General features: G+C 39.8%; 2 protein-coding genes, 1 long non-coding RNA gene and 1 other non-coding gene across 4 annotated transcripts; 1 reads left to right on the forward strand and 3 right to left on the reverse strand.

Moving 5' to 3' along the window:
- Positions 1-1,298: 1,298 nt before the first annotated feature.
- Positions 1,299-18,244, reverse strand: LOC130139173 (F-box/LRR-repeat protein At3g03360-like). Its single transcript, XM_056315601.1, has 4 exons — positions 17,201-18,244; positions 16,008-16,100; positions 15,546-15,549; positions 1,299-1,630 (listed from the first exon to the last, which is right to left on the reverse strand). The coding sequence occupies exons 1-4, from the start codon at positions 18,242-18,244 to the stop codon at positions 1,299-1,301; spliced, it is 1,473 nt and encodes a 490-aa protein (XP_056171576.1).
- On the forward strand, positions 1,453-1,559 carry LOC115665141 (small nucleolar RNA R71). The gene has a single exon (XR_004003683.1). It is a non-coding gene; the product is annotated as a small nucleolar RNA R71 (small nucleolar RNA).
- LOC115669114 (putative F-box/LRR-repeat protein At3g18150) lies at positions 15,076-18,411 on the reverse strand. Its single transcript, XM_056315086.1, has 3 exons — positions 17,201-18,411; positions 15,881-16,060; positions 15,076-15,549 (listed from the first exon to the last, which is right to left on the reverse strand). The coding sequence occupies exons 1-3, from the start codon at positions 18,242-18,244 to the stop codon at positions 15,208-15,210; spliced, it is 1,566 nt and encodes a 521-aa protein (XP_056171061.1). The 5' UTR covers positions 18,245-18,411; the 3' UTR covers positions 15,076-15,207.
- A 5,770-nt stretch (positions 18,412-24,181) lies between these two features.
- On the reverse strand, positions 24,182-24,668 carry LOC130139042 (uncharacterized). The gene is made up of 2 exons (XR_008817283.1): positions 24,592-24,668; positions 24,182-24,464 (listed from the first exon to the last, which is right to left on the reverse strand). It is a non-coding gene; the product is annotated as an uncharacterized LOC130139042 (long non-coding RNA).
- Positions 24,669-24,996: the final 328 nt, after the last annotated feature.

A 24,996-nucleotide genomic window follows, 5' to 3' on the forward strand; every position in this document is an offset into this window, starting at 1 on the left:
CTCCCTGTTGCTAGAAAAGGTCGGCCTAGGATGATCGGGACCTCGAAATCCTCCTCCATCTCTAAGACAATGAAATCTGCAGGAAAAATAAACTTGTCAACCTTAACTAGAACATCCTCCACTATGCCTTTTGGGTATTTGATCGATCGATCGGCTAACTGAAGAGATACGGTGGTAGCTTTTGCTTCCCCCAAACCTAATTTCCTAAAAACAGAATAAGGCATTAGATTAATACTTGCACCTAAATCACACAATGCCTTATCAAAATAAGAATTACCAATAGTACAAGGAATAGTAAAACTCCCTGGATCTTTCAACTTTGGTGGTAACTTATTCTGCAAAATAGCTGAACATTCCTCATTAAGCTTCACAGTCTCATAATCTTCCAATTTCCGTTTGTTTGCCAAAATTTCCTTCAAAAATTTCGCATAACTAGGCATCTGGGCTAAGGCATCTGCAAAAGGAATATTAATGTATAATTTCTTAAAAACATCAAGGAATTTAGAGAACTGCTTATCTATTTTGTGTTGCTGAAGTCTTTCCGGGTATGGAACTGGCGGCACATATGGCTTTGGATTGTCCGGAAATAACTTGCTTCGAGGTGGATCAGCTTTGGAGGGTTCAATTTCGGGTGCGTCGGCTCCGGGTGGTTCGATTTCTTTCTTCTTTCTTGCTGCTTCATTAGACAAATTTCTGCTAACTTCTTTTCCACTCCTCAAGGTGATTGCTTTTGCATTCTCAACTGGATTCTTCTCAGTGTTGCTCGGAAGGGTACCATACGGTCTTTCAGACAAATGGTTAGCTAACTGGCCAACCTGCTTCTCCAGATTTCGAATGGATGCCTCCTGATTTTGGAACCTCACATCAGCACTTTTAATGAAGTCTTGAGTTGTTTGAGCTAGCTTAGTAACCATCTCCTCAAGGTGATTGTGTTGTTTCTCCTCAGGCGGCCTAAATGATGGTGGTGGTGGTCTCGGCCCTTGCTGATTTTGGTTGCTCCAGGAGAAATTCGGGTGGTTTCGCCATCCAGGATTATAGGTGTTTGAATATGGATTGTTCTGGGGAGGCCTGCTAAAATTTCCAACAAAGTTAGTATTTTCAGGAGGATGTGTGAACGGATTACCTACCTGACATTCGGTGCTAGCATGGCTTCCATTGCAAAATTCACAAGTCGGGCCTTGAATCTTCAACACTGAGTCGATCTTTTTGTTTAAAGCAGCAAACTCTGCGGCAATGGTAGTATTGACACCGACTTCATGAATTCCACTCGACTTTCTAGCAGATAGCCTCTCAATCGGTCATTGGTAGCTATTAGCCGCCATCTCCTCCAAAAGATCAAAGGCTTCCTCAGGCGATTTATTGTTCAACGTCCCTCCAGCTGCGGCATCAATGGTAGACCTCAAATTCGGCATCACTCCATTATAGAATGTATGCACTTGCATCCAAACTGGTAGGCCATGATGCGGACAACGCCTTAATAGTTCTTTAAACCTCTCCCAAGCTTCGTACAGAGATTCACCATCCATCTGTACAAAAGAAGTAATATCGTTACGCATCTTGGCAGACTTAGCAGGAGGAAAGTACTTACTAAGGAATTTTTGAGCCATGTCATTCCAAGTCGTGATAGATCCTGCAGGAAGAGAAGTTAACCACGTCTTAGCTTTATCACGCAAGGAAAAAGGGAATAATCTCAATCTAATGGCATCATCAGTAACGCCATTATATTTTATAGTGTCACAAATTTCAAGAAAAGCATCTAAATGGATATTAGGATCATCATTCGGCAATCCACCGAATTGACTGCGTTTTGAAGCATCCGAATTAGGGAAGGCTTAATTTCGAAATTGTTAGCTTGTATGGTTGGCCTCCTAATGCTTGATGTTGATCCTTGGACCGTAGGTGCAGCATAATCCTTCAAAGTCCTCCTTGGATTTTCTTCTCCCTGTTGGTTTTCAGCCATGGTGTTGTTGTTTTGCTCTCGTCGTCGCCTTAGAAAAGTGCGCTCAATTTCAGGATCAAACTTATCAAGTTCTCCCTGTTGGCTTCGAGTCATGCAATATTCCACCCAATTCTTGTACAGAGTCGAATTCCTCTTTCTTCTTTTTTTTTTTCTGTAAAATCAAACTAATAAAATTAAAATAAAAAAATAAAAAAATAATGTTAGACTAAACCAAGAATTGCTCGGTATTAATATTAATTGATAATTATCAAATCAATCCCCGGCAACGGCGCCAAAAACTTGTTCGTAAAATTCTGCACGTGTCAACGAACGTGTTGAACAAGTAATATAATGATGAGAAGAGCATCGTCCCACAGAGATTGATGATAATAAACCAATTAAATATTAAAAATGGACTAATTCTAAAATTTATCTAACTGATCAAAATATAATTGAGAACAAATAAAAATTGACAATTTTTAAAAACGAAATTTTTTAAACTAAAGACAGATAATCAATCAGGTAAAATATGTTAGAGCATCCGATTTCACCATAACCGCTAGATATGAATTTCGGATCATTATGCATACAAGAACAATATCAAACATGTGATAGGGGAATTTCCGAGTCTATTTACTATCCTATCTCTAGGTATAGCAAACCTACTCAATTTATCAATTCACTATATTTCTATGTGAATTTAAATAAACATAAGCGCATTAAAATCTGTGAATATTCCCGGTTTACAATGAATCTTTTGGACCACCTTATCACCGAAAGCTACACAAATAACATGGTATATTTCTATCCACATTTAATGATGGTTATATATTATAAGGAGCAATTGCATATTATTACTTCTCAGTCTCAAACATGCACATCGGATCATTCAAGTGGTGGCCAATCACCTAAACGCATTAAGCACAATAATATATAACTCACATGAATGAAATTACTTGCAAAGCATAAAAAGCATGAAATTCATATCATCATGGTTAGGCTACATCGTAGCTCTAACAAAGAAAATTAGAACATAATAGAAGAAGAAACGACAATAGAAATTAAACCAAACATCTTGAATCAAAGAACAAGAATTCTGTCACCACTTTTGTCTTCTCTTCAAAATACTTGAAAAACTCTCAGAACACTGAAAACAAAAACGATCTAAAAAAAACTCCATGTTCCCCCAAGTTATCATATTTATATGATAACATCCAAGACTCCTCTCACAAGGCAATTGCTTCTTTTTCGTATAAAATTAGGGAATAAATCACAGAATTCCCAATGTGATATCCACCTTCTAACTTTTCTCTGGGTTGCATATTCCTTTCCTTCTTTTTGCCATATTTTCCTTATTTTCTCCATATCTCAATATTCTGCATAAACAAGAAAAAATTAAGTAAATAAAAGGAAATCCAAATATATTCTAACAAATATTGCATTATTTATTGCCTAGAGTAGATAAAATAACTCTATTTTTATAGAGTTATCAGGGCCCGGGAATTGAGAATTTTGAAAGTGACAATTTTGAGCGGCCGATGACGTTTTTGGCTTGGCCAACCCTGGGGCCACCCATTTCTGCAAAAAAATGGATTTCGGATTGGGACCGGAAAAATGACTATTTTGCCCCTAGGCTATTTTGGGGTCCGAATTTTTGGATAATTAGGGGAATTAAATTAAGGTTGTTTCAGCCCAATAATTCAGCCCTAGAAATGACCAAAGCGCCCCTCAATTATTGAATAGAGATTAATGTGGGCCAAGTGATCAAGGGCATTTTGGGAATTTTGAAATGTTGATCAAATCTCTTTGACCCATTAATATATTTGTTTTTCTCTCATTCATTCACCCCCCCATTTCCCACTGCCACTTCTCCATTCTTCTCCCTCTCTCTCCCCAAAAATTCTCTCTCTCTCTCTCTCTCTCTCTCTCTCTCTCTCTCTCTCTCTCTCTCTCTCTCTCTCTCTCTCTCTCTCTCGTTTCCTTGCCGTGATCATCGCCGCCGGAGGAGCACCGCCGTTCGCCGCCGCCACCGCCGCTGGTCCGGTCATTCCAGCCCCTTGTCTAGCCCGTTTGTCCGCCTTTTCAAAGTAAGTGACTTTCCCAAACGTTACCTAGGACCTCGGGTATTGTTAAACACGTTTAGGACTCGATTTAGGTGAACTTAGTGGCTGTTTTGGGACTGTGATGAGGGCTGAGTATTTGGTGGTTGTGGACTGATTTATCGATGGAAAATGCGAGGTTTGGGAGGTTCCGATAGGGCCATGATGATATGGAACGATTACGGTTTGAATCCGTGAGGTTTGGTGTGATTCTCGGATTCGTGACTACTGTACCCGTCCGGTTTACCATTTTGTGGAGAATTTTGGGGGCCGAATTTGAGGAATTTTTCTTCATGAAAGTTGCTCCCAACATCTTGACGTATAACATATTTTTAAATTTGGAATTTTTGGAGGCCATTTGGGTCGTACGAAAACCCATTTTCAGACCGTCTTGAAACTGCCCGGAATACTGTTCATCCCAACCTTCGTGTCTTGCCGAATTTTTATAAAATTTTTCAGATTTATTTTCAATAAAATTCCTTCACAAAATTTGTTGGCGACTCTCTTTTCTATGACATATAAAAATTGCAAAGCTTTTCAAGGTGATTTGGGTGTTGAAATAAAAGCATTTTGAGGGCAAAATTGTCTATTAGAGAGAACTGATTTTGGTCTGATTTCGAGGGACAAAAAGGCATGGTTGAAGATTGAACCGGATTTCCTGTTTTTCATAAGAAATGTTGATCAAGATGTTTTTTATGATATATCCAAATTTTAGAATTTTTGGAGTTCGTTTACTATTTATTTTGATGGGATTTCGATCACTGTGTAAACTGCCCAGATTTACCCCGATTCTATGGATGTTTATTTTTATGAGCGAGAAATTGTGTGTGACCGCGTGCCAAGCATGTGTGGCCGTGTGACGTGATTGTGTGATGGTAATGTGTGTTGGCGTAAGGCATGTGTGGCGTGGGATTGTGTATGGCTGTGTGTATGTGTGGCCGTGTGGTACGTGTGGAATGTGTGGAACGAAGGTACGAGAATGTAGGATTGGTTGGAAAAGTGATACCCTGAGGCGTGTTCGTTTACGCGGGGTGAGTCCGTCCTGAGGCGTGTTCATTTACGCGGGACGATGCCGTCCCTGACGAGGTGACGATGCCCGGCCCGACGGGGTGACGATGCCTGACGAGGTCAGAAGACCGTTGGCCTGATGCGTTTTACGCGGGCGCGGTAGAAGGAAATTTGAGTGTAGGATTCCGTCCTGAGGCATGTTCGTTTACGCGGGACGATGCCGTCCCTGACGAGGTGACGATGCCCGGCCGGACGGGGTGACGATGCCTGACGAGGTCAGAAGACCGTTGGCCTGATGCGTTTTACGCGGGCGCGGTAGTGTTGGAAAGTTCAGAATGAGCTGGAATTAGTTTGACGTGTGAGCATTGGTGCATGGCATGAGTTCGTGTGCGAGTGTGGTTGGTATCGGATATTGTGGTACTCGACTATGGGGTAAAAACTGCTAGGCATGGTATGGGACGTGCCCAAGTGGGTTTTGCCTTATAATCGAGGCACGCGCGCGACTGTGATGTATTACTGTGGTATGTTGGCGGTGTTGTTATCTAATGTGCAGGAACGTGCATGATGGATCCCAGGTAGGATCATATGTGTTTGTTAGTATGGTTGATTGCTGTGTATTATGCGTGTTTCGTCTGGCGGTACGTGAGAGCCTATGTGGGGTTTGGGGTTGTACACTTATTGAGATTCGTCTCACAGTTATATAACCACCATTTTCAGACCCCCAGCCTTAAACCCAGGAGGCCCGCCTCCTCTTTTTGGAGTTTTGAGGAGTCGCCTATGGAGCCCAGTGGAGTTGCAGGCGATTTCCCCGTGTCGTGGTCCAAGTAATCTTCTGGGGGCCCGAGCCAGAAGACGCCGAAGCAGAGTGAAAGAGGGCGACTGGTAGGCTTCCCCTAGGGTTTTTTAGGGATTGCATACAATAAGTCTGACCAATTACCTTTTGTTGGTTAGGTCGATCTATAGTGAAGTTAAGTTAACCAAACCATCTGATATTTTGTTATGTCGGTGGTTGTGAATGCTTGGTTGTTAAGCTCGTGTATAATATGATGTTTGTATGTATAATGCTTTGGCATAATGTATAAATGAATATTGTTGTTATTTGACTGTCTGGTTGAGCTACCCCATCGTCGTCTTTATAGTCAGGGGTTTTATATATTCGCTTCCGCATGTGCTTCTGATGTTTAGGTTGGGTTGGCGACGTTCCTGGGACGTCGCAACTATTCGACCAGAGTGGGATGTCGCGAGCTCGATGGGGGTTCGGGGCATGACAGTGCATAGTGAATGAGCTTAACAAATGTGAAACTCGCGAGAGATACAAAGAGCATTGAGATCCATTGATGCACCTAGGAGACCGGCGGACCGGTTATGCGACTGGACGAACCGACGAGCTTGAAGTCAACGATGTCGGATTGAGCTCAAATTTGGTCGACTAAAGCGAAACGGCGTGCTCATCAATACTCGTAACTTTTGGCTATGACTAACGATGGATTTTCGCGATTCGGGGTCGTTTAGATAGTTTTTTTTTAATTATTTTAGTAATTTTCGAATTGAGGGTATTTTTGTATTTTTTGCGTTTTTTTGTCATTAGGGTTAACACCCTTTATAAACTCGTTTTTAGGGTTTTGAGAGGCAGTAGTTTTTGGATGTTTTGAAAACTTATCGATTGTTAATCGATTGAGAGAACAGTTTGTTTCACGTTATCTTTTCGATTCTTCTGTTTAGCCTAATTTCTATCGCGTTTCGGCATCAATTGGTATTAGAGCACAGGTTGCTTGAATCAATGGCTGAACAGAATCGCGGTCGTGGACGGTGGGCTCGTAGTGGCCAGGGGCGTGGAGGTGTTCCTGAAGCAGATGACCAACCGCGACTAAGAGATCTGCGAGACGTAGAAATTGAAGAAAAGAGAAGACGAATCCAAGATTTGGAGCGACAACTTGCGGAGGCGAGGTTGGGCGTTCAATCCGAAGAAGAAGCAAAATCTGAGGATCCATCGGATGATGAAGAGGAGGACGTAAACCCTTTCGGGGTTCTGAACCAGGGGCGGAATCGAGGAGTACAACCTGGAAATCAGCGCTCTTCGCAAATTTTCGGGATGAAGATCGAGATTCCGGAGTTTAATGGTAAGGCTCATCCTGATGAGTTTATTGATTGGTTGCATACGCTAAAACGGATTTTTGATCTTAAAGACCTAACTGAGGGGCAAAAAGTGAAGTTAGTGGCTATTAGGCTTCGAAAACATACTTCGATCTGGTGGGAACACGTGAAAAAGCAACGCGCTAGAGAGGGGAAGCCAAAGGTGGATCGCTGGGAGAAGATGAAAAAGTTATTGTAGAAAATTTTTTTGCCTACCCATTATAGGCAAGAGGCGTTTATCGAGTATAATAACGTCAAGGAAAGTGATAAAACAGTTGAGGAATTTACAGGAGAATTTGATAGCTTGCGGATGCGTTGTGATGTGGCGGAGGAAGACGAGCAGACGATTGCACGATATCTGGCAGAGTTGCGATATGAGATCTCTCATGTTGTCCAATTACAGCAGTATGGGACATATGAGGATATGTGCAGATTAGCCCTAAAGGTGGAGGACCAGTTTAAAAGAAAGAGCGGTAATTCTAAGTGGTCAGGCAGCAGTTCCAAGTGGTCAGATAAAGAATCCCAAGGAAAAGCGGGAACATCTGCAGTAAATTCGACACCGGTCATAGTTAAGGATGTGAGTTCTAAACCTGCATCCAACGAGGGGCAGAATAGTGCTGGAACTAGCAGGGAACTGCAGCCAAGCGGTGTTTCAAGTGTCAGGGATTCGGGCATTTTGCTGCTGATTGTCCGAATCGACAGATTGTGACGCTTGTTGATAATCCAATTTTTTATGAATGCCCAGTTTATGATGAATCTGAAGGCGAAGAAGAGGATGCGGATGCGGAACAGGAAGAGATTATCTATGCTGATTCTGGTGAGTCCCTAGTCGTTAGAAGAATATTAAATGTTGCTGTAGCGGATGATGAATCGTGGCTTAGACATAATATTTTTCATACTAAGTGCACTAGTAGAGGAAAAGTATGTAGCGTGATAATAGATGGTGGGAGTTGCGAGAATGTGGTGTCCACGACTATGGTGGAAAAGTTGGGGTTAAAATAAGAAAATCATCCTCAACCATACAAGCTGTCGTGGCTTAGAAAAGGGAACGAGGTGAAGGTGAGCAAAAGGTGTCTTGTGCAATTTTCGATTGGAAAAAATTACATCGATGAGGTGTGGTGTGATGTAGTCCCAATGGATGCTTGCCATATTTTATTGGAGAGGCCGTGGCAGCTTGACAGAAAGACACAACATGATGGTTTCAAAAATACCTATACCTTCAAAAAGGATGGCCGAACCATTACCCTAGGTCCTTCAGATTTGAGAAAAGAAGTGAAGAATAATCTACTGTCCAGGTCAGAATTTCTAGAAGAGGCAGTGAATGCGCCTGGGCTTTTTGCCATTGTGGTGATGGAGCGAAATTCTGACAGTCCCGAAATTCCTATCCAAGCTCTGCCCTTACTTGAGGAGTTTGTTGATGTCGTACCGGAAGAGTTGCCACCTGGGTTGCCGGGTGAGCACAATGTTTCTGGAACTTTTAATGTAGCAGATTTGTCACCTTACTACACTGAAGAGGAAGAAGACCCTGAAGAAATTGACGACAATTAAGATGAAGCAGATTCGAGGACGAATCTTTCTCTAGCAGGGGAGGATGATGCACCTAGAAGACCGACGGACCCATTATGTGACTGGACGAACCGGCGGGCTTGAAGTCAACGATGTCGGATTAAGCTCAAATATGGTCGGCTAAAGCGAAACGGCGTGTTGATCAATACTCGTAGCTTTAAGCTACGACTAGCGATGGATTTTCGCGATTCGGGGTCGTTTAGATGGTTTTTTTTAATTATTTTAGTAATTTTCGAATTGAGGGTATTTTTGTATTTTTTGCGTTTTTTTGTCATTAAGGTTAACACCCTTTATAAACTCGTTTTTAGGGTTTTGATAGGCAGTAGTTTTTGGATGTTTTGAAAACTTATCGATTGTTAATCGATTGAGAGAACAGTTTGTTCCTCGTTATCGTTTCGATTCTTCTGTTTAGCCTAATTTCTATCGCATTTCAACATCATCCATCATCTAAAAGAGTTGGGGGCATAATAAAATCCCTTTTTTGAGTTTAATTCTTGTGGGTCAGGTTTAATCATGCATGGGTAAACACTTTAAGTGCGCGTGATTGAGCGATTGCAATCTCATCTTTGCAAATTATAGTCGAACCATCTCATCGACCCCTCCTCATGGAGTAGGCACACTGGTAAACTGCGTAAATCGGCTATGGGCGGGTTTTATTTACACCATTCATTTGTTACTCGAGTCGTTTCCTTTGTTCATGCTTTCGCGTGAGTGAAAACGATATGCCAACCCAAATATTCCGTGGAAAACTGTTTTTCCAATGGACATTTTGAGGCTCGTGCTATAAGCGCAACAAGTTTGTTTTTTTTTCATCCTTATGCTAATGCTCATACAAATGTTGTCGATCGTCTCTCATCAAAGCTTGGAGCAACAGTGATTTGGAATAACCCAAAATCCAACCGGTTCATGTTCATCGTGGAACTTCGACCCAAAAAAAAAAAAAGAGATCATTGTGGAACGTGTAGCGGATGGCAATCTGCACATATCTAGAATTTGGAGGGCTCATTTAGAAATGATAGAGGGGATTGGGTCGCTGATTTTGCGCGTAATTACGTGAGCGGATCAAGCCGTCCCTTGGAAATAATTTTGAAGTGTTTAGAAACTGATAATAGTGATTGATTCTCTTGCTTAGGATTGAAAATAGAGTGTTGTTGGTCACATTTTGTGCGATTTCGTCAAAACAAAAGAGATAGAGAGGCACGTAAGAACAAACCACCATCGTCCCTAATTGAATAGTCTATTGGTCAAGTAAAAAAAAAGACCTAGAAAACTCACTCGGTAGAAGAGTGAGAGAGTTCGGTCTATCTAAGCAAATATGCATTGCCGAAAGTCCAGGGCATGCATGACATCGTGCTCAAGAGAGATGCAAACAGTTGTTGCCAAACTAATAAAAGAGATTTTGCGTTCTAGTTGCTAGAAGACAAAATTGCCAATGGGAAATCCTCGTCACGTATCCCGTCCTTCAAAATCTTTTACTTTCTCCATGCAAGGACTTGCTCAGCGATGCTTGTAGGTTTCCAAGGATTGCGTGTTGGTAAATGCCACATCCACACCGCCACCGACCTAATTTCGTTTTGTGTCGTATCACTCAGCTGTTACACATATTTAGCCAACAAGCAAAGACGAACTTTCGACCAAAAAAAAAAAAAAAAACCAAAGACAAACTTGCGTAGAAGTTACATATCAGAAAACTGTCTTTCGAGTTTGAGCATGCGAAACTTCACCGCCATTTATATCATATTAGGCAGATTTGTTTATAACAGTCTTCACTGATTATTCCTTCACCTTTTTTGCAAACTTTCCGGCTCTCGCAAGGTGGTTTTCACTTGACATGAACATAAAACCCTAACTTCTTGAATTGCTAGATAGTAACGAGATGATGATTACCTGAGATAAAAGTAAATCCGTCAAGTGAAATTTACTTTTCAAGATGTGTGAAAGCAAGGGTCTTTGCTTGTTATTTGGGCTTTCATCAAAATCAGGTACACACGTCACATAGCATGGCATGGAAAGCAATCGGTTAACATTTTCTAAGTATGCGTCGGAGTCAAAAAAACCACTAAAGCCTCGCGGTCTAAATAAAACCGTATTAAATAATTTCATGAATCTTGTCAAAATCTACCTAGAATAATAAACAACATGCTTAAGCTAATATGGTGGCAACGGCAAGTTTGTCTGCTATAGACCTCTATGTCTCTCCCTTTCTCTCTCTTCCCTAACAGTATACATGCCTATATGCATGTAGGCATCTATAATATATACTTAATCCCGATTATGCATATTGCTATATATTTTTGTAAGCTGCACTGTACACACATTCTCCTTTTTATGTGGTCAATGTTTATGATTGTGACTCCTGACAATTTAGAATGAACACGATCGGCGATGAACATATTCATTGGAATAATTTTTTTTTCTAAGGTCAATCTCAGGAAGGTTATGCCTGTGAAGCGTACCGAAGTGGAAAATTGCCATTACTAATCGGGTTTTTGGAGAGCTCCAAAACATTTTCATTAGAAATTTTGAGTGTCAACCTTTATTTTTCGTGCCGAAGTGCCTTTCATTTCAGCTGGGAAAAGTGCTGAATAAGTTCTAAACCTTTTGGGGTGGTGCCAATTTAGTCCTAAACCTATTTTTGGTGCCAATTGAGTTCTAAACCTTTTGATATAGTGCCAATTCAGTCCTTTTGGCCTGATTTTGCTAACGTGGATGTCGGCCGGCTGGCGACCGGTCACCGGCACTGATGTGAATAAAATTTAATAAAATTTTAATATTTTTTTGAATTTTTTTTCTTCTCCCTCTTCCTTCAGCCGGTCGCCGGAGCGGCGACCGGCCGAAGGCCAGAGGCCGGCGACGTCGACCTCGCTGGCCTCGGGCGAGCCTTGCCGGCCACTAGCGAGGCTCGCCCTCGCCGGCGACGGCGACGGAGAAGGCGAGCCTTGCCATGGCTGGGCGAGGCTCGCCTTCGACGTCGTCAACGAGGGCGAGCCTCGCGCTAGGCTGGCGAGCCTCGCCATGGCCGGGCGAGGGTCGACCTTGCCAGATCCGGCGAGGTTGGACCTCGCCAGCGGCTAGGCGAGGCCCGACCTTGCCGGATCTGGTGAGGTCCAACCTCACCTTGCCATGGCGAGGCTCGCCCAGCCCTCGCCATGGCCGAGCGAGGGTTGACCTCGCTAGATCCGGCGAGGTCGGGCCTCACCCAGTCGCCGGCAAGGCTCGCCCGGCCCTCGCCAAAGGTCGCGAGGGTCGGGCGAGCCTCCCCAGCGGCTGGGCGAGGCCCAAACTCGCCGAATCTAGCGAGGTCGACCCTCGCCCGCCTAGCGCGAGGCTCGTCCTCACCGGCGACGGCGAAGGCGAGCCTCGCCATGGCGGGAGAAGAAAAAAAATTCTAAATAATTCAAAAAAATATTAAAATATTATTAAATTTTGTCCACATCAACGCCGGTGACTAGTCGCCGGCCGACCGATATCCACGTCAGCAAAATCCGTCCAAAAGGACTGAATTGACATTATATCAAAAGGCTTAGGACTCAATTGACACCAAAAATAGGTTTAGGACAAATTGGCACCACCCCAAAAGGTTTAGGACTTATTCAGCACTTTTCCCCATTTCAGCTAATTTCCCTAGTTCGTCGTGATCAATCTTCTATAGATATCAATTCATCAAAAAGGGGACTCACTTGAAAGAAAGGGAAAAGAAAAGACAAAGATGTAGAGCTTGATTGAAAATTATTTATCGCGAAATGCACATGCACACCCATACATATCTTATTTATATGGCGAAATTCATAAGAAGGGAAATACAAGAAAATTGGATCGGATGGAGTGGCGGCCTCTCCCATCTTGTGCGACACTTTGGAAGCATGTTGAACAGGTTTTGAGAAAAGATGTTTCTCTCCTATCAGAATAAGACATGCTCACCCTTTTCTAGGTAATTATGTTACGCAAAAAGAGTTTGAGCTAGATCTTTCTAATTTTCACATGGCCTTCTTCTTCAACCTCCATGGAGGGGAGGGTTTGAGCCAGATCTCTCTCTACCTCCTCTTCCTTTTTCTCTTTTCTTTGGCTGATTTGGTTTTCTATTATCTTTTTCTTGTTTTTCTTCCGTTTTGTGGACCTTTTCTCTTCTGATCTAGTCTAGATCTAGATTTGTGGATTTTTGTTTGTACGATTTCAAGTTTTTGCTTCTCTCGGGTTTCGTTGGTATACAAATCCAGTTTTGAAGCAGATCGAAGGAGTTTCATGACGGTTTTGCTCTCACAAGTGTCAAATCTATTCTCATTTGACATTGTTTCTCCGAACGACAATAGTGTTAGAGATGTCAAACCTAGGTGCGCACCGCCATAGCAATAGATGAAGATTTTTGGTATGTGCTCATTTTTTTTTTATCTGTAAAAAGTCATAAACCTATTGTATTTTTGCCAATTCAATTCTAAACTTTTTAATCTTGCCAATTAAGTCATTAAAATTTTCACATTTTGCTAATTGAGTTTATTCGGTCAATTTACCTCAGAAAATGTTTAAATAGACGCTAGCCGTCCTATGTGATAGAGCTGGCACCGACCTGGACAATTTTCAATAATATTTTAATATGTTTTTGGAATTTCTTATTAATTTTTTCTTTTCTTTTTCTGTTTTTTTCTGTTTTCCTTTTTACCTTTTTTCTTTTTTAACCAATGGCCGACAAAAGGTCGCCAGCCATAGGTGAGAGTCGCGCGACCCTTGCCTAGCCTCACCCAAGTCTAGGCGAGGTCATAGCGGCCACAGGTGAAAGCGACTTCACCTGCGGCTGGCGACCCTCGCTTGTGGTCAGCGAGGGCTCGTCAACCTGGCTGGCTACTACTAAGAAAAAAAAACAAGAGTCAACAAGGTAAACAGGAAAAAAAAAAGAGAAAAAAAAATTCAAAAAAATTAAAATATTATTAAAAATTATGCATATCAGTGCTGGTTGTGTAACATAAGACCGTCGGCGTCCACGTAAATGAATTTCAGCCAAAATTGATAGGATGGACTTAATTGACAAAATGTAAAACTAAATTAGTAAGAATGCAATAAATTTAGAATTTTTTGGATAATTTTTCTAAGTAGCGACCACATAGAGTGATTTTTCCTCAACTGCAAGTGTATTTAAGATTTTTGGTTCACCTTGTCCGCCTGTACAAATAAACATGGTATTCCCTTCATAGGTAACTCTAACTCATATCTATTTTCGACCAACAAAACAAAAACTCATGTCTATTGTCTAGCATGGATAGACTCATTGACATACACCATCGAGGACGACAGCTTATCATCGACACTATTGACTAGCAAAACATTCATTAAAGGAACTTCCCATATAAATTATGGATGCTATGGACACAGGTCTAGAGGATGAAGTCCGACGGCCTACCACACCCAATTAGGGCAACATCGAGGGCCTTCACCTTTTTCTTCAGCACGAAGCATATCCACTTATCCAATCTATTTGACAATTACTCCACGACCGTCAAATTCAGGGTTAGAAGGCCACTCGAATGGGAAGTCCAACTCGATACAGAACCTATTGACTTCGGGGCTCTCGTGTAGCGTCAACACATGGTCGACGAAATTCGAAAGTCCATTGTCGCCAGCTCCATATCGGCCGCGATTGCAGGCATGGAAATCGTACTCCTTGGAGGACAGAGAGCTCAGAGATATCCAGAGGCCATGAAACGGCCGAAGCATCAATAATTTAACTTGTAAGACTACTCAGAGATTAGAAAAGGTCAAAGATCTCCAAGCAAACTAATTTTGCTTGAACATCAATTAGTTTCCCCATTTGGAAATTGTATCATCACATGCCTCGAGTTTATTTTACGAAATCAAATCAAGATCATTAAAATATACTTGCCACAAGATATGTTCAGTTTAATTTATAGTTGATTTCCAGTATCAAATTGAATTTGATCATTCTGAGTAGCCAAAATTGACGACAATGGTTTGATGGTAACATCATACATGTCTAGCTAAAGTGACAAGAAATTTGCTGGACTTTTCTTACCCTCCCTTCCTTTCATTCCATTTCCAAGTTGGGAACCAAATTGCATATCCACAAAACTTCCTCTATTAAAGTCTAGGCCGTACTTCCAAAACCAAATTTGCATATTTTGCTTTTGCGTATGGATGACGTATTGCTGGAGTGTCATTACCGCTATCAATACAGACTATTACATAGCTTTCTTCTGTTCTAGCAATGTTTAATGCATCATCTACTTCAAACTTCGAAAAATTTACAATGAAAGCAATAGTGGCTTAGAGAAAAAACCGACCAAAATGATAACAGGTTCCACAAACATGTTTTCCAATTGATAAACTATTGAATCCATCAATTTAAGACCAAAAGAGAGAAAATGTTAACTGAGGATAGAGACATGACTTGTTAGTATAATAGAAACTGTAGAAATGAAATAAATTAGTGCTTCCATGTTTGAAAAAACCATATCAACATACTGCCATGTGTACTACTGCACGGGGAGATATCCTTGGTAAACTAAAGACCTTTTTTGAAAATTCCAGAAGCATATCCGGGGGAGAGTCCTTCTGTACGCCGATGCCAATCCCATTTCGAGTTTGTTCAAAGTTCTTTTTAGTAGAGATCACCATTTTCTCCAAAACCAGTGCGTTTCCAAGCAGAAACTCGATTAGCTCGATCACATATGGTTCGGTCACACATGCATATACCATTACATTCTTGAGGTGGTATGCAAGACAATGAAATGTGCCCTCAACTAAATTCCAGTAACTCCTTCCATCAAAGTTACGTACTCGATTCCACGTACCTCCCTGACAAAATAGCAAACAAAGAGCAAAGCTCAAGCATTGATAAATCAAATAAATTTAATTTCTAAAAAAATATACTATTTATGACATCCAATATCCATAGTTCAATCGCAAGTTAATATACTTAACAAAATTTAGAGATAAATTCAATGTAATGAAGAGGCGCCACTGTTCTCTATCAGTGAAAGTAAAAATAATTTTGACTTTTAGAGAAAAATATCGTTTCATTCTCGCAAAACTGTAAGCTAAAGCAATAAATGTCTCTAACACCAATTATCAGGCACGACGAATAAACATATATGGTAAGTTTCTCTGAAAAATCGCAAGTAGGCACCATAATATCCTCGGCATTTGACGGATAAACATATATGGTGAGTGTTTCTAGAAAGTCGCAATTCTCTAGTAGGTAATAAATCCCAGGGAGGTGCCACTTTGCCAAATTAAGTGTCATTGTCACAGACTTCCAGCTGAAAGTTGGGCATGGTAGATACATTAGCTCCCATATGCTGAAGAGCTGCAGATGGAAAACAGAGAACCATTGGAGGAATTGAGATCTATAAAACATAAAATAGGACAGACAAAAATCTAAAAAAGGTAAAAGAACAACATCTGACCAATAATACTTGATGTTCACATAGTAAATCAGAAATATACAACAACCAACAACAACTACTGCGCCTCCACTAATTAAGTCGGATCAAATACAAAATATAAACAAAGTGGATATCTTCTTTACTTCATGAAATGAAATCATTGCTTTAACCCAAATTTGGGCACCCATCGCCTTGAAAGCTGCAGTTTACTGCAAGGAGTACTAGATGGATCCAATCTCCACTACACTTCTATCATACTAGTCGAACAACTAGAATGCCACACAATACACAGGCTCGAGTTATCACCCACTAGCCCTTCTAAGTATTAATTGATATATACCTCCACGTGATTTACTTAAGTTTTGGAATTACTGACACAAACAAGCACCCTTAAGGATGAAGGAATCAATCTTTAATTTATACTGAGTAAAGACTACTCACGAAACCTTCCCTTATCAAATATGCAAGATTAAATTCAGACTTTTATTATCACAAACATCAAAATGCTAAATTACCCAAAATAGCCAACAAACGAAGCAACACAAAGAAAGCAACAAGATTAGCTGACAGCAAGTCCCAGCAATATGCTAGGCTCTCCATCAAGCATGACACTGAGTAAAGACTCTAAAAGACCACAGAAAACTGATGATCGTTCTGTTTCTCAAATGTTCAAAAACAGATATTAAGACTTGGACCATTTAATTTGGGATGGATATCTTATGCTGAATTAACCTCAGGACAAATAAAAAATCTAAATAATGAATTTGGACCAGAAAGCACAAATATGGACAGCAGAGATCCATTCATATCGAATGGCATAATCATCCCTTATGCAAGAAACATTTAGCTGCAGAAGTTGGATGAAACCAACTAAATGACAATGTATAAGACAGAAACAAAAAAAGACAGCCTCATCTAAAATAAATAGTTTCCATTTGTGTTTTGAAGATTAGCATATAATGCAAGATTGGTTAGTTTCTCCAGCCACTACTGCCAGTTCTCACATCAAGAAATTCTAGAAACCTACCAGAATACTCCAATTTAAATAGAAGGAAACCTACCAGTATAATCCAATTGCCGAGAGTAACATATGCAATGTTACAAAACTTTTCTACAAGCGTTTTGACCTCCTCGTGTTCCTCAAAGAATCCTCCAAAGTGATAGAAATAGAGGGCCACATCATTAAGGGAAGATCCCCAATCCAAATTTACTTCATTTATGGATCCATCCAGTTCAAGTGTCATGACATTCGGACAGATTATCTTACTCAAGGGATAAACGATATAGACAGACAATATTTTGATGCCCGAACTAGCAAGATCAACTTTTTCAAGGTCAACACAAAGACAAACATTCAATTCTTCAAGTGACGGGTGCCTATCAAACTTCAGAACTTGCAGGCCATGGCAGTGCGAGAGGGACACCTTCTTCAATGACGGGCTTCCCGAAACCAGATTTTGTATCACCTCTTCGCTTAAATTAACATCAAACATCGACAACTTTTGAAGCGATTTCAAATGAATCTGTCCTAGAGATTCGATATTACAAACCTTCAATGTAAGGTTTACCAGGCTACTAGAACCAAGAACAGCACTCGGCACTCTATAGTGAAGAGCTGGTAATGCTCTCAACAGCCTACCACACCCATCTAGGGCAACATCCAAGACCTTCACCTTTTTCTTCAGCGTGAAGAATATCCACTCATCCAATCTATTTGACATTACTCCACGACCGTCAAATTCAGGGTTAGTAGAGCCACTCGCATGAAAGTCCAACTCGATACGGAACGTATGGATTTCGGGGCTCTCGTGTAGAGCCAACGCATGGTTGACGAAATTCAAGAACTCACCGCCACCGGCTCCAGAACGGCCGCGACAAGCATGGAAATCACACTCCTCGAAGGACAGCATGCTCAGAGATCTCCAAAGGCCGCGGAACGGCCGAAGCATCAAGGATGCGCGGACAGCGCATCTGAAGGGCAGGAAAGAGAGTATATGGAGGAGGAGCGAGTCGGGCAAATCGCTGATCCTGTCGACCTCCTCATCCTCTTTGCTCTTTCGCGGGTCTGAACCGCCGGTTCTGCCTCTGCGATCAACAGTTCTCATGGCTTCGCTCACACAAGTCGCGGTAGGCAAAAGGGAACTCTTCAGGATAAGAAAGCCAGGAAAAAGCAAAGCTGGGCGATCAACGCTAGCTGTGGCGGCGACGAATCTCAAGGTTTCAGGTAGAATGCAAACCCTTCTTATGCCGGGCGAGCGATAATGAGTACAAATTGGGCCGGCCCAGTAGGCAGGGCTAACCTTGTTTATTTGTTGATCCTGTTATCATTCAAGACTAGATCCATGCACGCTACGCGTGCCATGGGCATTTCGTAAATAACTAAAAGGGCATGTTTGGCAATTGGCCAAATAGCGAAAATTTATTCTTTTGTTCCCAGAATTAGTTTTGAAACAGAAATCCGTTTGTTAAATTTTTTATTATGGGCACAAATTCTTGCAAATTTGTGCCCAGAATCAGTTTTGGAGCAGAATCAAGAATAAAAAAAAAGTAGCTTCTTGATTCTGGGAACAAAAATGAGAATCAATTTTTTTTTCTTCTTCTTTTTCTTGATTTTTAATGTAGCTTCTAATGTCCGGTGCGAGGGCTACCCTCGCCGTATCTGGCGAGATTAAAATATTTTAATAAAAAATATTATTAATAATAAAATATTTTACCGGCCATGAGCAAAAAAAATTATTTTACTAACCATGGCCAACGATTAGGCCATGAAAAAAATATTATTAATAAAAAAATATTTTATCGGCCATGGCCGGCGATCAAGCCCTGACAAAAAAAAAGGAAAAAAAATATTTTAATAAAAAATATTATTAATAAAAAATGCTAATAAAAAAATATTTTATCGGCCATGGCAAAAAAAATGAAAAAAATATTTTAATAAAAAAATATTATTAAAAAAATATTTTACCCATGGCAAAAAAAAGAAAAAAATATTATTAATAAAAAAAATTTTACTGGCCATGGCCAAAAATAATAAAAAATTTATTTTTTAATAAAAGTGTTATTAATAAAGAAATTTTTTACTGGCCATGGCCAAAAAAATAAAAAATATATTTTTAATAAAAGTATTATTAATTAAAAAATATTTTACCAGCCATGGCCAAGGAGGAGGAGAAGAAAAAAAGAAAAGAAAAAATATTTAAATATTTAAAATTTTATTAAAATATTATTAATAAAAAGAAATTTTATACCGTTACCAAACACATTTCTGTTTTTTTACTATTTTAGGAATAGAAATTTTGGGCAGTTACCAAACGCCTTCAGATGCTCAGAATCAGTTTCCGGGCACAGAATAAAAAAGAATCATTTCGATCGGAATGCTTCAGCACAGAATGGTTCTATATATGCACCTAAGTAGTTTTTCTATTTTAAGGTAGTGTTAATACCATGAAAAATTCTAAATTAGTATACTTATGACAAGTTTACCCAGAATAATTTTTTAACCACCAAAAACCCTAAACTGATAAATCTGTGACAGTTTTACCCTCCGTTAGTTTTCATTAAATTTTACCGTTAAATTTCTAAATTGGATAACACGTGACAGTTAAAAGATGTATCAATTTGTTTGTCACAAGTATAGTAGTTTGTGATTTTTCGTGGTATTAATTCAATTTAACGGATGGTAAATTTGTTATAAATATATCAGTTTGGGATTTTTGGTGATCAAAAAATTAGTTTTTGGTAAATTTATTACAAGTGTACTAGTTTAGGATTTTTCGTGATCAAACAATTAGTTTGAGATAAATTTGTCACATGTATATTAGTTTGGAGTTTTTCATCTACGTTTGATCGTCCGGATTTCTAACTAGGATATGATTTGATAAGAAAGGATATGAAATCGAAGAATTTTGCAATATCCTATCCACTATTTGGTTAATCGCAGTAATGAAGTTGGATATTTTCGTACTTTATCACGTTTATTGTTTATTATTTACGACATATCAATATAAATCAATATAAAAATGTACAAACGAATATTGTAAAAATCTCTCATAATATACTATCAAATCTAGTAAGAAAGTAAAAATATGATCATTCACTTTCGTGACTACGAAAAGTATAGTATTTGGATACCCTCGCTACTTTTGTGAAACTTCAACATGAACCATAAAATTATAAAGGAGTTTCGACTTTTGTGGACTTTATACATGAATCGGAGAGCTACGAATGAGAAGAAACTCAGACTCTCTTGCCATTTTCATGGAACTTTAACGTGAACTAAAAATTACGGAGTCGTGAAGCTTCAACGTGAACTAGAGATACATAGGAGTAGGAGACAAATGAGGGTAGGATTTTTTAGAAATTTCATTGCCCCTCGTTTTTCAAGAATTAGAAAGATTCTTCTCAAATTTGAATTTGTTTATTAAAATCTGGGTTCTTCTACCCCATTTTTATTTACTCAATTTTTTTTTAAAATTTTTCCATCTCTTTTAAATTTTTTTTATTCCCTTCCATCAATCCTTTATAAAAATTTTATCAACTTATACACTAGTCTATTATACCTAAAATATGTAATAATATATATTTATATATATTATATAGTAGAAAGAAATTCAATTATATAACTAATACAGAAATATATAAAAACGAATTTTTGTTGTTGTTCTAAATTATCTTTTTAATATTATAACTCAAATATTATTTTATATTTAAATATTAATTTATTTTTATTATTTAACAAGTTTGTTTAAAGAAAAATAGCTTTTATACCATAAATATGATAAATCCTATTTACTTTTATCACATCTCTCCCTTGGGATAATTTTATTCAAGCGATATCCTCCTTTTATCCGATTTTGTCTTATCCTGAGCATGAATCAAACACAAGATAGGATAAATGTTATTCTATCCTGAATTTTCTTCTGTCTACCAAACGCAACCTTAAGGTAGCATATAGTTTTTTGCTTTTACGATTTCAGCGTTTGAAAATTTTAATCAGAAAAAATACATTAAAATGGAAAATTAAACTGGAACATGGACTTAGTAGCTATGAAATGGCGAGTATGGTTCATACCCTCCAAAACCCCCCACAGAAGCCAAAGCTGCAAGAACCAGAAAACAAATTAAACTCACTCGTCAGCGTTTCCTTCAACGAATTAACCATAAAAACACAAGGCATGGAACCGCATAGAATGGAATCTCTAACCGTTCAAGCAAACGAAGCGTCGTCCCCGGAGGCGCATGTGCATTTGCTGGTCCCCAACATTCCACTCTCTTTCGCAGTTAAAGAAGCTTCACGAGATTCGTGGTCTCCGGGGTCGAGGTGGTGGAGAACCCGCATCCAGCGAAGAAACCCTGAATCTCGGCACCCATGAAGGCGGAAGCGGCTTGAGATGGGTCGAATAAAAAAGATACAGAACACGAAAAACCGGCGATCAGGAAACGGAATTTGATCGAGTTCCTGATGGAATTAGAGACCGCGGCCGCCGTGCCCAGGACCATCGAGGCTTGGTTCGGGACATCAATGCCTGTGCCCGGGACGCCAAACCTAGTAATATCAAGGCTGAGCCCGGGTCCTCAGCGACCGTGCCAAGATCCATCGAGGCCATATTTTTAAAATAAAAATCCGATTTTTTTATTTTATTTTATTTTTTTCTTTTCTTTTTTTCTCTTTTCTTTCTTTTCCCTTCTCTTTCTTCCTCCGCCGACTACGAGCCTTGGCGATGGCAAGCAACCAGCCAATCAGCCATAATGTGGGTCAACGACCTCGAGGCTCGGCTGATCCATGCGAGCTCAAGCTCAGGCTCGACAACTCGCAGCTCGGCCGATCCTGGCAAGCTCAAGATCAGCGGGCTTGAGACTCGGCCAATCTTGGCGAGCTCGTGCTCGCCCAAGGCCAACAAGCTTGAGGCTCGCCAGATCCCAGCAAACTTGAGCTTGCCTGTGGCCGTTGCCAACCGATCGTGATGGAGGAATGAGGAAAAAGAAAAAGAAAAGAAAAGAAAAATAAAAAAATTTTAAAAATCGAATTTCTTTTTAAAAAAACTATAAAAATTATCCACGTTAGCGATGACCGTGCCACGTAGGATAGCCGGCGTTCACGTCAGCAATTTCCGACCAAACGATGACGCAGAAAATCAAATTAAAGTTTCGCTATCAAATAACGGAAAATATTTTTCAATTCACTTCTAGTGTTGAAAATATGTCTTGAGTTTGAGCCCAAAGCGAAATCTAAATATTCCGAATTGGATATTTTGCGAATCTCCGAAATCGAGCAAAAGGAAATATTAGAAATTTGCTTTCCTAACATGCAAGAGTCGGCAAGCAAATACGAAAGGAAAGCAAATCGTCCAAGGAAAGAAATAATAAAAAAAAGGAGATTACGTGAGTCAATTTCCTTGCTGAGTGCATTGAAGAGTCGGTCAAAGAAAGATAGAAAAGAGGAAAGTTGACTTTCGTTGACCGAATCCCACTTGATTATGTTTCCCTCTGCAGTAGGCGTAGTGATTTGTTGCACTTCTTCAGACGGTGGGTATATGAGCATGTTCATATATATTAGCGAGTTGCTCAGTTGGTCAATAGACAGAAGAATGAATTGAAGCGCCGCTCCGCAAGCGAGTGCTTGACAGTGGGTTCGTGATTTTGTTCATAGAATTACACCAAGAATTCAAGTATTCGTAGCGATTAAATCTTGTAGTAAGATTTGTATATAATTCATTCGCGAGATTGAGAAATTATTTCGTGAGGAATTGTGGGGCTAAACACTGTATGAGTTATTGGGTGTAATTGGGGCTTCGAAAACACTTAGAGTGTTTGAGTGACTCGAGTGTGATTGTAATCTCCGTTATATCGCTTGATCTATAGTGGAATTCAGTGCTGCTCTCCTCGTGGATGTAGGTCACTACGACCGAACCACGTAAATCTAGTGTCCGATTTATTTTCTTATTCTGTCAATTTTATTGTTCGATCGCTTGGCTTCCGCAACATCTAGGTCTCAATCAAACACCAAAAAATATTATTATTTATATAGAAAATTACTTATTAGAAATTTTTTTCTAAAATATAATATTTTTCGCAAAACAAACGAACCCATACCACAAGTTCTTTTTTCCCCCTTTTTCAATGATGTTGCTCAACTCGTCGTCAACTCAGTTAGTTCAAGCAAATAACTGGCTTAGCCTAAGTGTTGCGAATCCAGTTATTTGACTTCAATTTTTTTTTAACCTGTTTCATTGTTGTCTTGTGCATGTATGCAGCAGCACATATATATTCAGAGAATTAACCATTTGTATTACCAACTTATCGTGGATTCGGGCAGTCGAAATACTAAATTTCACTGAGTTTCTTCGAGCTTTCAACAAGGCAATCCAGAGTGGGAAGTTTGTGGTTTAACAAGCAAACGGTGGCACAGAACGGATCTCATTCATCCAATCAAATCAACTAGCACCAAACACCCGAGCAAATTCGCAACAGCATCTAAAAGCAATTAATTCAACACGAGCAAGTAATAGCTTTCTTGAATTTCTTTTCCTTTCCTTCCAAAACACCGGTACCCTCTCCTCATGATATATCCTAGCTCTAATACTTTGGCATAATCAATCAATTTGCTCCTCCGCGGTTCAGGGTGTAGGGTGGACATCGGGCTGATTGCCTCGTTCCCACGACTCTTCCTTCATATCGAATAGTTTCTTGTGTCAAGAATGGATGTTGCACAAGCCACAAAGAGACGATGCAAGACTCTAGCGATTCTTCGTTTAGTCTGCATTAATCGAACTTCACGAGTTGCAGCTGTCTCCTAGGTTTCCTTGTTGACAATAAACTTGACTATGAGAAAGCCAATTATATCGGGAGGAGACGACGGGTCAAGTCTATGGACAAGTTCTTTTTCCCTGGTTTTAGCCACTCCCTGCGGGTAAGCACCGTATCTGTTGCTAATATTGATAATAGGACATATATGAAGGCCAATCTGTGATAATTAACCGGCGTACTGTTTGCATTACAAAGAGAAAAACTTCAGCAAGCGACATTTATGAAGAGACGAATAAAACAAAAAAGCATAAGAGATTAGAAGGACAAAGACTACCAATATTTTGTAAATTCAACAAGATGGACCATCCTAAGATAGGCTACAAGATCTACAGACTTGCCTCAGATCATTAAATGTACCTTACAATCTCGTCCTTTAACAGAAATGATATATCAACCAACTCGGAAATAGGATTGGAAAATATTTGACAAAAAGATATGCTTGGACCGAAGTACATTCGCGATGTATCCAGCGCTATATTCAAAAGAAGCAACAAGGCCTGGACCTCCGACTCTTGCATGCTGAAAAGAACACAAATGCAGGTGGCGATGAGATCTTTTGTATTTTTTTTTTCCTCTCTTATTACAGATACGATGAAATATCGACGAAATAATTGTGCATGTCAAAACTTAAACAGCAGAGTCTAACCTGAGGGGCTAGAGAGAGGAACTTGTAAGTGTCCAAAGCATACCCAATCAGTGCTTCATTTTCACCGGGATTAATTGTACATCTAGCAAACCAGAAATAAACACCATGGTAAATTTCACAGCTGTTTGAGCAAAGAGATTTAGAGGAATAGGAATGTCACACAGCAATAACTCCACTTGGCAGCATTGAATTAATGATAGAAGCAGTAGATCCACGAGCTCGTCGGAGGACAAGTATCGCACAAGGGCTTAGACGCATGGGTTTTTAAGACAGAGAAATGGTACAGGAACTGATTAAGCAGATGACGCTTGATGACCAATAGCAACGACTTAGCATGCATATAAAACAAGCAGTCATGCCCCGGGATAATAGAAAAAACATGCTAGGCAGTCAAACTTGGCAGTT

The sequence above is a fragment of the Syzygium oleosum genome, unplaced genomic scaffold, assembly GCF_021117445.2.
Source record: "Syzygium oleosum isolate NSW1041296 unplaced genomic scaffold, Sole_v2.1 Sole_v2.10, whole genome shotgun sequence".
NCBI classification, from domain to species: domain Eukaryota; kingdom Viridiplantae; phylum Streptophyta; class Magnoliopsida; order Myrtales; family Myrtaceae; genus Syzygium; species Syzygium oleosum.

What these genes read in the sequence shown, in the direction of transcription:
- LOC130139173 (XM_056315601.1), bottom strand. Translation starts at nt 18,244, where the DNA reads ATGAGAACTGTTGATCGCAGAGGCAGAACCGGCGGTTCAGACCCGCGA. An exon ending in TCGGCAATTGGATTATACTG is followed by an intron (nt 16,101 to 17,200) that starts GTAGGTTTCCTT and finishes TATGTTTTATAG; the next exon opens with ATCTCAATTCCTCCAATGGT.
- LOC115669114 (XM_056315086.1), bottom strand. Translation starts at nt 18,244, where the DNA reads ATGAGAACTGTTGATCGCAGAGGCAGAACCGGCGGTTCAGACCCGCGA. An exon ending in TCGGCAATTGGATTATACTG is followed by an intron (nt 16,061 to 17,200) that starts GTAGGTTTCCTT and finishes TTCCATCTGCAG; the next exon opens with CTCTTCAGCATATGGGAGCT. An exon ending in CAAATGCCGAGGATATTATG is followed by an intron (nt 15,550 to 15,880) that starts GTGCCTACTTGC and finishes CTATTTTGTCAG; the next exon opens with GGAGGTACGTGGAATCGAGT.